We start from the raw sequence: 17,434 nt of genomic DNA on the forward strand, positions 1-17,434 counted from the left end.
TTGGCCCTTCGAGCCTGCGCCACCATTCAGTATGATCATGCACTTTCAGTACCCCACTCCCACTTTCTGTCCATAACCCCTTGAACCCTTTAGCCCCAAGGGCCACAGCTCCATCTTGAACATATCTAATGAACTGGCCCCAACAACCTTCTGTGATGGAGAATTCCACAGATTCACAACTCTGAGTGAAGAAGTTCCTTCTCATCTCAGTCCTGAATGGCTTACCCATTATTCTTAGACTCTGACCCCTAGTTTTGCACTTCCCCAACATCGGGAACATTCTTCCCGCATCTAGCATGTCCAGCCCCATCGGGATTTTATGTTTCTACGAGATCCCCTCTCATTCTTCTAAATTCCAGTGAGTCCAAGCCCAGTTGATCCAGTCTTTGTTCTTAACTGAACATGGCAAGCAAATTATTCACCAGTCCAGCCATCCTGTTCCACATCTAGCATTAGTACCGTAGAATGGTTATGTTATATATGTTGAGGCACAGCCCCTTTAAGGGAATGGGTCAGGTAACCCTGAGTGTGGGATGATTTGTCCTGGGGGGTGGGGGAGGGAGGGGCGTGGTTGGGGTGGTTTGACATGTGGAGCAACATGAAATGCGTAGGCAGCTGGGATCAAGCGAATCCCTTGAAGAGTACAGAGGGTGTAGGAGTAGAGTTGAGAGAGAAATCAGGAAGGCAAAAAGGGAGCACAAGTTTGTTTTGGCAGATGAAGCAAAGGAGAATCCAAAGAGCTTCTACAAATAGGGCAGAAGAGTAATGGGAGTGAGTAGGGCCTCTTAAGGATCAACAAGGTCATCTATGTGCGGATCCACAAGAGATTATTGAGATCCTAAATGAACATTTCTCATCAGTATTTACTGTTGAGAAAAGCATGGTTGTTAAGGAAATACATAGTGATGTTTTGAGGAGTGTACCTTTACAGAAAAGGAGGTGCTAGAAGTCTTAAAGCGCATCCATATAGATAAATCCCTATCTAAATGCGCTTTAATGAATGTGACGTATATCCCAGGACATTGTGGGAGGCTAGGGAGGAAATTGCGGGTCCCCAAGCTGAGATATTTGTATCGTCGGTAGTCACGGGTGAGGTGCCTGAAGGTTGGAGGATGGCAAATGTTGTGCCTTTGTTTAAAAAGGGCTGCAGGGAAAAGCCTGGGAACTACAGGCCAGTGAGCCCCACATCTGTGGTGAAAAGATTGTTGGAAAGTATTTTGAGAGACACAAGGACATGCACAAGGACACCCAGATCCCTCTGCACCAAAGCATTGTGAAGTTTCTCTCCGTTTAGATAGTAATTTACCTTATTACTCCTCTGACCAAAATGGATAACCTATTACTTATCCACATTAAATTCCACCTGCTAAGTTGTGGCCCACCTAGCTAACCTATCCATATCCATTTGTAAATTCCTTATTTCCTCATTGCAACTTGTTTCCCGCCTATTTTACTGTAATCGTAAATTTGACTGGAGTACCGTCTATCCCTGTGACTAAGTTATCAACACCAGGTTAAAAAGTCCAACAGGTTTATTTGGCAGCACCAGCTTTCAGAGTATCGCTCCTGACTCAGAAAGCTGGTGCTGCCAAATAAACCTGTTGGACTTTAACCTGGTGATATGAGACTTCTCATTGTGTTTACCCCTGTCCAAAGCTGGCATCTCCACATGACCAAGTCATCATTACAGATTGTAAACAGTTGAGGATTGAACCCTGTGACACCCCCCTATTTACAATTTGCCAACCAGTAAAATTCATGTATATCCCAGTCTTTCTGCTTTCTGATGGTTAGCCAATCCCCTAGCTAAACAAATATATTACCTCCAATGCCATGGGATCTTACCTTGTGTATTAATACTTTCTTGCCCAGAAATTTCCGTTCTGTTTAGGTGCTTATCCAGTTCCCCTTTGAAAGCCCGATTTTGAATCCTGCTCCACAATACTTGTTGCATTTCAGATCCCGACTACTTGCTGTGTAAAATGGTTTTTCCTCATGTCACCATTGGCTAATCACTTTTTATCAGTACATTCCAGTTCTCAACCCTCATCAGTGTAAATAGTTCCCCTCTACTGCATTTAGACTCATGATTTGGGAAACCTCCATCAAATTTCCTCTCAAGCTTCCCGTCTCGAGGAAGACAATCCTTCTCCCACCCCTCTATTCTGGAACCATTCTTGCTGACATTTTCCACTCTCTCTCTCTCTCTCTCTCTAAAGCATTTCACATTCTTTATGAAGTGCATTACCCAGGTATGGGAAAATTATGCCAATTGAGGCCAAACAGGTGTTTAAGTTTCACAACTTATTGGCTTTTGTATCCTGAGTCCTCTACAAAGTTTATTTTTAGTTGCAAGCAGGCTTACATTAACACTGCAATAAAGTTACTGTAAAATAAAGCCAGGATCCCACATACTTTATTGACAGCTTTCTCAACTTGCTGTGTCACCTTCAATGACTTAGGTGTACATGTCCCCTCTGTTTCTGCACTTTGTAACCATTCACCCTTTATTTTAATATTACTTCCCCTGATATAGACTCTTGGCAGCCTAAGTGGAAGTGTGTGAAAGCTGAGACATGAATGCATGGTCAATTTGCATAGCTATTCTTGGACGTTCCCTCCCTAGGCGATCAGAATTAGTCCAGATCTCACTGACCTTGATTTATCTTACTGAATGCTACGTTTTAATACAAAGTGACCTTTGTGCATTTAGAGAAAGACCCTTGTTCTCCCGTGAGGGTATAGAGTGGCTTAGCATTCATCTGAGGAGCCAGTGGCCACTTCCCCCTCTCTACCATAAGGATCACCTGAAATCCAATCCGTGTCTGTAAGTGTGACCTCTTGTCCTCCAGGACCCATTCTGCGGAAACATTTGAAATGTAAACGAACTGGTTCCTTTATTTTTCTATAAACTTCATTCCAAGTCGCTGTTGGGACAACACTCCTCAAGAAATCCACAAGCACTGAGAATGAGGATAAAGTGGCAAAGAGTGTTTACTCAGAGATGATGACAAAAGGTACCACGCAATGGGTTACCTTTGAGAATTGACTGAACCAGCTGTGGATAGAAAGTGGTGTGTTGATGGATTTAGACTTGCCAGAGACCAGTTACCAATGGTTCCCAGGAATGTTAGGACATTCACTAGTTGCGACTTTGATTAGTGATCTAGATGTTGCAGCTAAGTTTTGCAGGGAAACCCACAAAGGCACGGGGCAGCTGAGGGCTTTAGACTGGGAGTTAACTAGTGGTGGTATGATGGTTAGCTCTGCTGCGTCACAGCATCAGGGACCCGGGTTTGATTCCTGGCTTGGGTCACTGTCTGTGTGGAGTCTGCACATTCTTCCCGTGTCTGCGTGGGTTTCCCTGCAAAACTCGGCCGTAACACCTACATCTCGATCATTAATCAAAGTCGTAACTAGTGAATGTCCTAACGCTCCAGGGAACAATTGGTAACTGGTCTGTGGCAAGTCTAAATCTATCTACATGCTACTTTCTGTCCACAGCTGGTTCAGCCAATTCTGGTAACCCATTGCGTGGTATCTTTTGTCATCATCTCTGAGTAAACACTCTTTGCCACTTTATCCTCATTCTTGGACTTGTGAGCCCCTCAGTCAGTTCTTAGAAGCCACGCTGAGTGTTCCAACAAGTGGCCATAGAATGAATCGATGATAATTCCCTGGAGGAGCTTACCCCTGGGGCTGGTTACCCTCTGGGTACTTACCCAGTTCTAACTTTTATCTCCTTTTTCTTTAAAGAGTTTGGAATTTGCTAACCTCCTCCCAGTCTCAACATACAGCCCCTGCCTCCAGTGAGCTGTTGAAGATCTGGGCAAGGGGTTACTAAGTGACAGTGCTTGCCATTAAAATAAGTGACCTATTAAAAAAGGTGGGGGGGGGGGGGGGCAGGGGAGAAACGAAGGGGGGAAATAAATGTGAACCATGAATTGTGATCTTCAATCTGTTGCCTGAAAAGGTGGTGGAGGTGGATTCAGCAGTGACTTGCGATTGAGGGCTATGGGAATAGCCGCTCCATGTAGTCCTGCTTTCTTAAAGGATGCCTGAGTGAATGTGCTGACAGCCTGATATTTCGAGGTCTTAACGCTTCATAAAACAGTTACTCTAGTTAATAATAATAATGTTTACCTTAATATTAACAGTTTTATTGTTTTCTGCTTCAAGTGTGCAGTGTTGCAAAGACACTTGCAAATCAGCAGGGTATAGTTTCAATAAGCCCATTGTAAAAGTCAAGAGTTCGCGGAAGAGTTACCAAATTCATTTTTTTAAAAGTCTGTTGCCTCACTCATTTGTCTTTATTCCTTAGATGAGAAGGTTTTTCCCAAAAGTATCAAATCGCAGGGTCTGAAAATCCACCAGCGATTTCACTTTGCCAGCGCACTGAAACGCATGTCAGTCCTAGGCTCGTATGAAATGATGGGCTCCACAGATCTCCAATACTTCAGTACTGTGAAAGGAGCGCCAGAGACACTACGTAGCATGGTAAGGAGCTACAGAGACACTGCGCGGTGTGATGAGGGATGTCCAGGGAGGGGGGGGCATTGTGTGGCGAGGGGTGCCTGAGGGTGGGCGGGGGGGGGGGGGGGGGGCGGCATGGCGGAGGGCGCAGCGCGGCGTGACGTGGTATGGGTCGAACTTGGAGCATAATCTGAAAAATGGATCTCGCAGCACAAAGTCTTAACTGCTTCCCTCTCTTCAGTGCTCACCCCCAACCACAGTAGGTAATTTGTAAACCACAGTCGCTTACTAAGTGCGTGGAATTAAAATAATTGGCTGAAGAAAAGGGAGATGATGGGGGCGGAGGAGTGGGGAAAATGTAACGTGAATTGTGATCTGTAATGTGCTGCCTGAAAAGGTGGTGGAGGTGGATTCTGCAGTGACTTGTAACTGAGGCCTATGGGGATAGCTGCTGTATGTAGTCCTACTTCCTTTTTTAAAAGGATGCCAGAGTGAATGTGCCAACAGCCTGATATTTTGAAGTCTTATGCTTTCTAAAGCACTTTACCCTTTGTTGCTTCATAGTTGGGTCACAAAAGAGCAGTTTGGGGTAGCTGACTTTACCTCTGAGGAATGGGATGTCCTCTGCTCTTTGCCAGCCTCTAAGATCTTGGCCACGTGAGAGATTTGACACCATCTATTGCTGTGCTGCTTTTAGAATTTGAATCTTTTGTTAGTTTGATTTTATGTACTGTATTTGTGATTGGTTTCCAGTTTTCTGAGTTACCCAGCCACTATGATACTGTCCACACTGCGATGTCGCGAGAGGGAGCACGAGTACTGGCTTTGGGATACAAGGAGATGGGGCATCTCCGTCATCAACAGGTAAAATTCTGCTTGGATATCTTATCTTGGCTCTCGTACCAGTGAAGGGTACAAGTAGCCACAGTGAATTGTACACTGATCACAGATAGCAATGTTATCGTGTTCATTACAGAACGGGAGGGGGTCGTTGAGTCCGTGCCAGTTCTGTCGAAAAATGTAGTCCATCCAATCGCCTGCTTTATTCCCTGTACCTTCACTTTCCCCAAGTGTCTGTCCAATTCCCTTTCCAAATCGGTGATCATTTGTACCATCCCCTTGGGTAGTGTGTTCCAGCTCATTGTCATTACTAAGAGAAAACAGGTTTGTTCCTATATGGAAAATGTTTAGGATCCAGGGTAAAACCTTCAGTGTTTTATGAAGCCTGTCTGAACAATTAGTTTTGCATTTTGAATTAGGCTAGGAAAGGCATGATGGGTTTCGCTTCAGGTGTGATTTAACAACCCAAACAAAGCTTATTTAAGAGTATAGTTAACATGTATAGAAAGAAAAATAGCAATACCTTTTTATCAATTACAAACAGAAAACAGCCATAATAATGTATTAATCCTTAATTGAATATTAAAGCTATTTCAACACACCATAACCTTTCATAGATAAAACACTTTTCACTGGCTTAACACAACATAATTAAAATCTCACTTGACTGGAATTAAGACTTTTCAAAGCCAGCACTTTCCTTCCGGAAGGCAAAAGATTGCCTTGAGATAACCTCGAGAATGTCCAAACTGAACCGGGTGACAGAGAGAGAATTCAGCTTCTCTCTTGTTTGATGTCTCTTCTAAAACTAAACTGCAGCCTCAGAACTCTCAAAACCGAAACCTTAAACTTACTGGAAAGCAAAATCCGTCTAAAAACACATGACCTTGTCTCCTGACAATGGAGAATCCTAAAAGTAATCCCAGAGTAAATGTGAACAATCCCTATTTAATACTTCCTTTATTTTAAGCAATTAAAGGACAATTCCAGTCAAGTCAACAGCAATTACATCACTGAAACTGTGAGCTGTAGAAATTGTGGTTAAAAAGAAACCTTTCTTAAAGGGACACTAATGTCACAAATGGAACATTCCATTTACCTTCTTAATCACTTCCTGTACCTGCAAACTAACTTGCAATTTTGTGTACCAGGGCACCCAGATCCCTCTGTACTGCAGAGTTCTCTGCCAAAGTGGATATGTTCACATTTCCATTATACTCCAGCTGCTAAGTTTTTGCCCAATCGCTTATCCCTTTGCAAACTCCTTGTATCCTTTTCACAGTTTGCTCCCTGACCTATCTGAGTTCGAGGACACGTACCATCCGGGAATCGAATCCGGGTCCCTGGCGCCGTGAGGCAGCGGTGCTAACCGCTGTGCCAATCCCAAATATAAGCCAAAGTTTGTTCTTATTATTGTGTTGACATTTATAATGAAAATTTCCTTTATGGACACAGATCATGCTGTAATTTTATTCTCTGGAAGACTGGGTGTAACGTAGAGCAGTGTATTTTCCAGAACCATTTCCATTACAAATGGGGATGTAATGGGATTGGAGAAATGAGGGCAGAATGTACAATGACACTCCCCAATCCAATTATTTCTCGTTCTTCACACTTGCCTACACATAGCATACCACAGATCATCTGGCTGCTAGATTAAGGTAGACAGTCCTGGCCAATGAAATATTTTTCCATATGCTTCAAACTAGAGCTAATGTTTCTGTTTATTGGAATTGGCGACCTATTGTTACACCTTGGTTTGATATTGTGTCTACTCTGGTAGTTCTAACATGGTTAAGTTTATTTATTATTGCCACAAGTAGGCTTATGTTAACACTGCAATGAAGTTACTGTGAAAATCCCCTAGTCACCACACTCTGGCACTATTTGGGTAAACACAGTAAAAAGTCTGACAACACCAGGTTTAAGTCCAACCGATTTATTTGATAGTACATTCACTAGCTTTCGGGTTAGTCCCTTCGTCAGGTGAATGAGCTAGTGAGTGTGCTATCAAATAATCGGTTGGACTTAAACCTGGTGTTGTCAGACTTTTTACTGTGTTTACCCCAGTCCAACGCCGGCACATCCACGTCACTATTTGGGTACACAGAGGAGCAATTTAGCACAGCCGATTCAACTAACCTGCGCATCTTTGGACTGTGCGAGGAAACCCACCCAGACACGGGGAGAATGTGCAAACTCCACACACAGTGACCCAAGCCAGGAATCGAACCCTGACGTTTTGAGGCAGCAGTACTAACTACAGTGCCACCGTGCCACCTGTGGAGACATACTACTTTTTCTAACCTAATCACAATAGATGTCACACCAGTGCCATACTCAAGTGTTCAGAGAGGTTGGTGCCTAAAAGAATGTGAATTTACCTTCGTGCTTCCTGCCTGTCATCTGGACTCTGCACTTCAGCCTTGTTCATATGAGAGTTAAGTGCTGGTGCTGCTGCCAACAGGGTTTCTTCAGTTATTAACTGAGAGCTGTTGCTAATGTTGTCCTGGTGTGTCCTTCCTCTCGCCCCTCTCTCTCAGGTACGATCGATCACCCGCGAGCAACTGGAGTCGAACCTGAAATTTGCCGGCTTCATGGTCGTTTCCTGTCCCCTCAAGGCTGATTCGAAAGCAGTCATCAAAGAGATCCAGAATGCATCACATCAGGTAGGCATCCCTTCCAGTTAGACGGTGTTTCCTGCAGTGATCTCTCCTCAGTTAGCTTGTTGGCCAAGTGGACCTGTGCTCTGAAAAGTCATTAAGGTTCATCAGCAAAAAAAAAATCACTTTAGTGGATGCATTTACAGCGAGTTGAGACTTGAGGGGAGGTGGGCTTCAGGGGATCAAAGTATTCACCATGTGGCTTCGCAGCTTGTCAATAGAGTTAGCTAATAGACATCCACCAACTGATTCGCCATCAAAAACAAATGGTTACAGCTCAGAAGGGGGCCATTCGACCCATCATCATTCCCATACTCTCTCTGCACTAGTCCCAGTCCCCTCCCTGTTTTCTCTTTCCCTGTTACCCTGCAATTTCCTTTCCTATTTAGTTAAGTGTCCAATTGCCTTTTGAAAGTCGCAGTTGAATCCAACTCCATGCATTTGTGCAGTGCATTCCAAATCCTAAAACAGAAGGTTTTTCCTCATGTCCTCCGTCCTTCCACCGATGGGAACGATTTCCCCCTCTAACTCTCGTTTCAGACTCCTCATGATTCCGACCTTGTCTAAAACATCACCTCTCAAGCTTCCTCTTGCCTCAGGAAAACAGCGCTAGTTTCTCCAATCTAACTGAAGTCCATCATCCCCGTAATCATTCTTGTAATCTTCTCCGCAACCCCTCTTAAGACCTTCATAACCTTCCTGCAGTGCAGAGCCCAGGGTGCACTGCTCCATCTGAGACCACACCTGTGTTCTTTGTAACTTGTTTTTTTTCCACTCTTTGCCTCTGTTTCTAAAGCCTGTCTGCCTAACTGGCTTCTTAATTTGTCTTGTCAATGATTTGTGTGCATACAACCGAAGATCCCCCTGCTCCTGCATCCCATTCAGCGTTATACTCTTTACTGATATTGCCTCCTCTTGTTCCTGCTGCCAAGATGAATGGCATCCTGTATCAAATTTTATCTGCTACCTTCCTGCCCTTTCCAGCAGCCGACCTTTTGAGGTCCATTACCATTCACCTCACGGTTCGCAATCTTTTCCAAGTTTTGTCATATGCAAATCCCTCTACAACATAAGTGACACTGGGACAATATTAATCTCTGGGTAGATAAAAACTGGCTGTAAAGAACAGCATCTGTCATTCACATTGCAAGTGTTTAATTAGATTGAGGAATCTGTTTTGTCATTCCACCCACCGGCTACTGTTTCACTCCATCTTACTCTTCCTTTAAACGTTTTCTCTCAATCCTGGTTGATTGGCCGTCTATCACCGTAACTGTCTATCCCGCCCTGTCTCTTTCACTCCACTCCCTCTCCCTCTAACTATTCTTCCCCCAATTCCGTTCCCCACCTCCTCCCCCGCACCCCCCCCGCCCACCCCACCGCCGGCCCATCTCTTCTCCCTCTTGCTCATCCCCTCTCCATTGTGTCTGAGTCTCCCCATGTTTCTGTCTGTGATCCCCTCCCCCTTTCCCTGTTTCTTTATCTCTCCAGGTAGTTATGATTACTGGTGACAATCCCCTCACAGCCTGCCATGTGGCCCGAGAGCTCCACTTCATCCAGAAAGAACACACACTCGTCCTCCAAGCTCCTCAGGATAAAGGTAATGCCTGATTGAGGTTTAAATGCGGCTGATAAAATAGTCCAGTAAATTGGAATGTGTATTTATGTTTTGTTGATGTGCAGCTAGTGCAGTGGAGTTAGGTGACTTATTCCTCCCTAGCCCTTCTTGAATAAAGCAAGATCATCAAAGCGGTGTTAGTGGGACGTTCATGCCCAGATTAAGTGGAGCCAACACTCAGCAGATCAGGCAGTTTCTAATGGAGAGCGAGAGGGTTAAAAGTTTCAGGACAATGACCTTGTCAAAATTGGGATAACTGCTAACAGTCGTGTTCGCACCAAACCAACCCAAGAGGCTAAGTAAAATCACGAAGCACTTTGATCCCTAAACCTATGTAGATCCTCGTACATCTCTCCCATATTTAATAACTGGTCTGAGCTGTCACCTGTAAGGATATTATAACCACGATTGCTTCTACAATATTGCATTTAGCTGGATTGTCATGCCCATAATACAGATGATCTTTGACTTGGGGCTCCAAAGGGTAGAAAGCATTGAGATACATATCATTTGACATGCCTGTATGTATCTATTAAAGTTAATACATACTTATTAGTGTCACAAGTAAGGCTTACATTAACATTGTAATGAAGTTAGTGTGAAGACCCCCTGGTCGTCACACTCCGGCGCCTGTTTGGGTACACTGAGGGAGAATTTAGCATGGCCAATGCACCTCTTTTGGATTGTGGGAGGAAACTGGAGCACCTGGAGGAAACTCCACACAGACAGTGAACAAAGCCGGGAATTGAACCCAGGTCCTTGGCACTGTGAGGTAGCAGTGCTAACCACTGTGCCACCCTACACTATTGAAATGAATGTAACAAAGCATTGCTAGAAACACCTAATTGTGGCATTAAAACTTCACTGGTTAGCATCAATGTCCCAAGTGGCAGCACATTGGTTAGCACTGCTGCCTCACAACATCAGGGACCAGGTTCAGTTCCTGATTTGGGTCACTGTCTGTGTGGAGTCTGCACTCTCTCCCCGTGTCTGTGTGGATTTCCTCCGGGTGCTCCTCCCACAGTCCAAAAGAGGTGCTGATTAGGTGCATTGTCCATGCTGAATTCTCTGGACCCGAACAGGCACCGGAGTGTGGCGACTTCATTACAGTGTTAATGTAAGCCTTACTTGTGACTAATAAATAGATAAACTTTAAGGAACATCATTTTGTAATGGGATGGATGGGGGACTGTCCCGTGTTCGTGAAGCCTAACGGAACGTTGTATTCTTCTCCCTTCAGATCCCGAGTGGATGTGGGTGTCCATCGATGGCAAATTTACCAGCCCCGTGATTCCACCCACCCTGAGTGACCTGACTAAAAAATATGATCTATGCGTGACGGGCGAAGGGATCAATTATTTAAACATGATAGACAGGCCCTTCCTGATGAAACTGATACCTCATGTCCATGTGTTTGCCCGGGTCGCACCCAAACAGAAGGTTAGACTTACTGCAATAACATGTCACTTGTGTGACAGCACGCTGTACAAGGAAAGGCTTGACCAGGAAAATGGTTGGAACACCTTAAAGGCAGAGAGGTTGAGAAGTTTGAGGGAAGGGGCTGGTATAGTGAAGAGATGCATTTCTAGAGCTTGTTTTGTTTCTTTTTATTATTGTCACGTATATTGGGATACAGTGGAAAGTATTGTTTCTTGCGCGCTATACAGGCAAAAGCATACGATACATAGAGAAGGAAAGGAAGGGTGCAGCATGTAGTGTTACAGTCATAGCTAGGGTGTAGAGAAAGATCAAGTTGATGCAGGGTATGTCCATTTAAAAGTCTGGCAGCAGGGAAGACATTGTTTTTGTAACGGTTGGTACGTGATCTCGGACTTTTCCATCTTTTTCCCGATGGAAGAAGGTGGAAGAGAGAATGTTTGGGGTGTGTGGGGTCCTTGATATTGCTGGCTGCTATGCCAAGGCAGCAGGAAGTGTAGACAGAGCCAGTGGATGAGAGGCTGGTTCATGTGATGGATTGGGCTACATTCATGACCTTTCGTAGTTTCTTGTGGCCTTGGGCAGAGCAGGAGCCCATACCAAGCTGCAATACAACCAGAGAGAATGCTTTCTATGGTGCATCTGTAAAAGTTGGTGAGAGGCGTAGCTGACATGCCAAATTTCCTTAGTCTTCTGAGAAAGGTAGAGGTTTTCTTAACTATAACATCGGTATGGAGGGACCTGGACATCTAAAAACTTGACGCTTTGTCCCCATGATGTAGACAGATATGTCCTTCACTATGCTTCCTGAACTCGATGACAATCTCCTTAGTTTTGTTGACATTGAGGAGAGATTGTCATCGCACCAGCTCACCAGATTCTCTATCTCTTGGGGCCCAGGCAGTTGAAGGTAGGGCCAGCCAAGGTGCGGCAATGGAAACTAGGCAAGGCGTTGAATCTCAAATCAAAGTAGCAGAGAGCTCTGAGAGTTGTGGGACTGGATGCGTTGGAGATGGGGTAGGGGTGAGGCCAAGGCAGCTTTTGAACAGGGGTGAGAATATTGAAATTGAGGAATTGGTGGTTGGAGTGGTAAGCCAGCAAGAGTGGGGTGAGGAGATGAATGCAGTTTGGGGAATGGGCAGTAGGCAGCTCAGTTCCTCCCACAGTTCAGAATAATCATCTATCCCAAGGTAAGACATAATTAGAATTTCAGCAGCTAATTGACCATTCAACTCATTTGGTCTTGCATAGTAATGAATTATTCTAATCCTCGAGCTCTTTGATTATTTCTGTTCACTTAATTGCACCTTTAATGCAGCAATGATCTTACCTTCAGTTGTAACTTGTGGTGATGGACACACTGTTTCCTCGTCTATTATGTGAAAATGTTTCTCCTTTGTCTTACTGTATTTCATCCAAGTTTTGGTCAGATGTTTTTGTGTGCAGCTGTTGTAAGGACAAGGTAAATGTTCCCCCTAAAAAGTACGTCAAGAACTTAGAGGGGTGCAGATTCAAATCAGTGGGCAAAAGGAGTAGGTGTGATGCAAGGATTAATGTTTTCACCCAGTTGGAGTATGGAACCAACTTCCTGAGGGATGGTGCTGACAGCTCCAGTTAGAGGGAACTGGATTGCTATCTGAACATAAAGAATGCGCAAGGTTGCGGAGATGAGGCAGGGGAGAGCAGCTGGGTAGGGGTGCTCTGTCAGAGAGCCAGTGCGGACTCGATGGGCAGAATAGCCGCCTCCTGCAGTCTGTGATATTGTGTATGTTGTGACTGAATTCCCACCTTCCTCTGTTTGCAGGAGTTTGTCATCACCAGTTTCAAGAGCCTGGGTTATACCACCTTGATGTGTGGTGATGGGACCAATGACGTCGGGGCCCTTAAACATGCCGATGTTGGTAAGCACTGAATGTGTGGTGTGGGACACCACTGGGTGTCTGGTTTCACTGGGAAGCTGAATTCCAAAGCTAGGCATTAAAAGATGAACAGGATTGCAGGATAAGGTAACATGCTTGTTCTCGCCGTATATCTAATACATGGACTTGATTTCCTTTAATCCCAAACTGTAATCATAGGAGGTTATTTGGCCCATCATGTCCATGTCAGCCTTCTACTGGAGCAACTCTGTGGTTCCCATTTCCCAATCTTTTCCCTGGAAATATTCTCCTTTTATGGGCCTATCCAGTCCCTATTTGACAGCCCCGATCTCTATCTGTACCCTCTCCCCGTCACACTCGGTGCATTCCACATCCGAACCACTCATTGTATTGAAATGTATTGCTTCATGTCACCATCAGTTCTTTTGCCAGTTGTCTTAAATCTCTGCTTCTGGACCCGTCTGCCAATGGCGATGATTTTTCTCTCTCTTTTGAACAACAGTATAACATTTTCAATTCTCCACTCCTATGGCTGCCCAAGTATCTGAAGAAGATTGGTGAATTATGGGCCATTTCCCTCAGGATTTTTGGATTCATTTGGACCAGTCCTGGTGACTCATTAACCTTAAGTGCAGCCAGCTGTTTTAATACTACCTCCTTGTCAATTGATCATCCATCTGTGCAACTCACTGACTCCTCTTTCCTTGGTCAAGACAGATGCAAAGCACTCATTTAGTATTTCAGCCAATTCCTCTCCCCCTGAGTAGGTCCTTATTTTAGTTTCTAATCAGCCCTACTCCTTTACTATTTATATGCTGATAGAAGACTACTGGGGTCCCTTTTCTGTTAGTTGCCAGTCTTCTCTCATACTCTCTCTTCAACTCTCAGGTTTCCTTTTTTTTACTTCCTCTCTATACTTCGAGTATCCAGCCTGGTTCTCACTTGATGTATGACATACACCCTCTCATCTTCTACCTTTTCTCTATCTCTTAGCGCTTGACATAGGAAATGCTGGCACAAAACCACTCTACCTGGCGCTGCCTCATCCACAAGGGCTGTCAAGCTTACGAAGCAAGGTGCATTGCTGAAGCACAACTTAAGCGCAAGCTGTGCAAGTCCAGAGCCACCAGCGCAACAATTAGAGTGCGTCCTGTCCAATATGTGCCAGGACATTCTGTGCCCGAAGTGGTCTGATCAGTCATCTTCGGACGTGTCATGTCCAGCTTGAAAATGACTAATGGAGTTGAGGTCCTCATCAACAACGATAGACAAACAACATCTCTTTTTTTCATCTGGGGAGATCAGGCTGACAGTTACCCCTTGTAGGGGGGGAATGTACCTGAACTGTCTTCTCTAAGGGCAGTCAGTTGTTCTGCTACAGTTTTGCCTGTCAGTCATTGATTCCATTTACCTGAGGCAGGCCCATTCCCACCCCATTGAAATTAGCCTTCCTCCAATTTAGTATTTTTGCTTTGGATTGCCTCTTGTTGTTTTTCATAGCTAGTGTAAACCCTGTGATCCTTCAGTCGTCGCTCCCTAAAGATTCCCCAGCTGACACTTTATCCACTTGATCCACTTCATTTCCCAGACCCAGTAATGCCTCCTTCCTCATTGGATCAGATTCTACTGATCAACAACACTCTCCTGAAGACATTTCTGAAACCAACTCCCTCTCTTGTCATTTGCGCTGTTACTATCCCAGTTTATGTTTGGATAGTTGAAGTTCCTCTCTGTAACAACTCTAAATGTTTTACACTCCTCTAATTTCCCTGCAGATGTGTTCTTCCCAGTAATTGGTGACTGCAGTGCTCCCTCGATTAACTCTAACTAAATAGTGACCTGAGCCTCCAGATCATGTCATCCCTCCATCATTGTAATATCCTCCTTGCTCAATGCCACCAACCTGTGTGTCTGCGAGGGTTTCCTCCGGGTGCTCTGGTTTAAGAACATAAGAACATAGAAATAGGAGCAGGAGTAGACCATCTAGCCCTTCGAGCCTGCCCCGCCATTCAACAAGATCATGGCTGATCTGAAGTGGATCAGTTCCACTTTCGCGCTTTCTCCCCATAACCCTTAATTCCCTTGTCTATCCCTCCCCAGTCTAAAGATGTGCAGGTTAGTTGCGTTGGCCATGCTAAATTGCCCCTCAGTGTCCCAGGATGCATGGGTTAGAGGGATTAGCAGGGTAAATTTGTGGGATTGTCGTTGATGCAAACTCGATGGGCTGAATGGCCTTCATCTGCACTGATTCTATGATCCCATTATTCCCTTCCCCATCTTTCTTGATCACCGTGTATTCAGGAATATTTGGCACTCACTCCTGCCCCTCTAATCGCAACAACAACATCATATTCCCATGTGGCTACCTGCACCTGCGGCTCACCAATCTTATTTACCATGCTTCACGTATTTGCATACGTGTACCTCAAACCTAATTTAACATTTCTACTTTCCCGCCTTGTTACTCCAATGCTAGCTGCTCAATCCTTTCCACAACTTGTTTATCCTTTCCGATGGTACACCTTTGTTCCCAACCCCCTGTCAAATTAAACCATCCCTAATACCAGTGCCACACTGCCCTATGAGGAGGGATTTTGATTTGATTTATAATTGTCACATGTATTAGTATACAGTGAAAAGTATTGTTTCTTGCACTCTATACAGACAAAGCATACTGTTCATAGAGAAGGGAACAAGAGAATGTAGAATATAGCGTTTTTGTGAGTGTAGTGTAATTGTCATTTCTGCCCTGGGAGAAAGCTTCCAACTGTTCACTCTAATATACCCTTGATAATTTTATAAACTTCTATTGAGTTGCCATTGAGTCTGCACCAATCACAATCCCACCCAGGCCCTATCCCCATAACCCCATGCATTTACCCCAGCTAGACCCTCTGATACTAAGGGGCAATTTAACATGGCCAATCCACCCAACCTGCACATCTTTGGACTGTGGGAGGAAACTGGAGAATGTGCAGATTCCATGTAGCCAGTGACCCAAGCTGGGGTGACCTGGCCAGACTGGCACGCTATGCGTGCATGAATTCACGTCTGACTCACGTCTGTCTGTTCCCCTAACTATAGAATACCTCTTCACTATTGCTTTCCCAATCTTCTTTCAACCCTCTTGGTGATGAGTTTGATTCCAGCTGCACTCCCAAAAGGAACTACCATTGATTACCTACTTTCAGATCTGAATACTGATCGAAGAGCGAGATGGATGTACTTGGCACCCCTGGACTACCTGCTTCCTCCTCCTTAGCCTCACCCATTCCCCTCTGCCTCCACACCCCCCTGTGCTGCGGCTACATCCATAAAAGGCAGTTGGGGATGGGCAATAATTACTTCATAGAATCTACAGTGCAGACAGAGGCCATTGAGCCCGCACCAACAGCATTCCCGCCCAGGTCCCATCCCAGTAATCCCACGCATTTACCGTCCTAACCCCCCCGACACTAAGGGCAATTTGGCATGGCCAATCAACCTAACCTGCACACCGTTAGATTGTGGGAGGAAACCGGAGCACCCGGAGGAAACCCACACAGACACAGGGAGAACGTGCAGACTCCACATAGACAGTGACCCAAGGCCGGAATTGAGCCTTGGTCCCTGACATTGTGAGGCAGCAGTGCTAAGGCTGTGCTGTCCCTGCAGCGGCCTAGGTTAACTACTGGCCTAGCCCCGATAGCCACATCCCATGAAAGAATAAAAAAGAGAAAACTGTGCTATCCATGTAGCTGTCAGCTTTGTGGTTGTGCCTCAGTGAGTTAGTGGTTGAATTCCCAAACTTGGAGCTCGAGCTACTTCTGCTGGCTATACTTTCTGCATGTTTAGTGTTCAGTGCACTAGAAGCGTCCTGATGTTCCTGGATGGAACAGGAGTTTTAAAAGTTTATTTATTTGTTTCACAAGTTGGCTTACATTAACACTGCAATGAAGTTACTGTGAAAATCTCCTAGTCGCCACATTCCGGCGCCTGTTTGGATACACTGAGGGAGAATTTAGCATGGCCAATACACCTAATCAGCACGTCTTTCAGACTGTGGGAGGAAACCAGAGCACCTGGAGGAAACCCATGCAGACACAGGGAGAATGTGCAAACCCCACACACACAGTGACCCAAGCCAGGAATCGAACCCGGGTCCCTGATGCTGTAAGGCAGCAGTGCCGCCCATGACCATTTTGATCAGCGAGGCTCAGTGCTAGCCCCTGCTGTTGCTTTTTTGGACATTTCCTATCTGCCTTTGGCAATCTCAGGCTGCACTGTAAGTGGGTGGCACATGCCTCAGAGCGCCAGGGACCTGGGTTTGAATCCCGGCTTGGGTCACTACCTGTGTGAAGTTTGCGCGTTCTCCCCTGTGTCTGCGTGGGTTTCCTCTGGGTGCTTCGGTTTCCTCCCACAGTCCAAAGACATGCTGGTTAGGGTGCATTAACCCAAACAGGCGCTGGAGTGTGGCGACTCGGGGATTTTTCACAGTAACTTCATTGCAGTGTTAATGTAAGCTGACTTGTGATACTAATAAA

The 17,434-nt window shown here is 45.2% G+C and overlaps 1 protein-coding gene across 1 annotated transcript in view; it reads left to right on the forward strand.

Annotated features, from left to right (window-relative positions):
- Positions 1–17,434, forward strand: part of atp13a1 (ATPase 13A1) — an 82,171-nt gene that overhangs the window by 52,011 nt on the left and 12,726 nt on the right. Inside the window, exons 14-19 of the mRNA XM_080216341.1 lie at positions 4,322–4,497; positions 5,227–5,337; positions 7,857–7,982; positions 9,468–9,576; positions 10,835–11,034; positions 12,836–12,932. Coding sequence (XP_080072467.1) covers positions 4,322–4,497; positions 5,227–5,337; positions 7,857–7,982; positions 9,468–9,576; positions 10,835–11,034; positions 12,836–12,932 — 819 coding nt within the window. The remainder of the gene's footprint in view (positions 1–4,321; positions 4,498–5,226; positions 5,338–7,856; positions 7,983–9,467; positions 9,577–10,834; positions 11,035–12,835; positions 12,933–17,434) is intronic.

This window comes from Carcharhinus amblyrhynchos, chromosome 33 (genome assembly GCF_965287045.1).
Source record: "Carcharhinus amblyrhynchos chromosome 33, sCarAmb.v2.hapA, whole genome shotgun sequence".
In the NCBI taxonomy this organism is placed as follows: domain Eukaryota; kingdom Metazoa; phylum Chordata; class Chondrichthyes; order Carcharhiniformes; family Carcharhinidae; genus Carcharhinus; species Carcharhinus amblyrhynchos.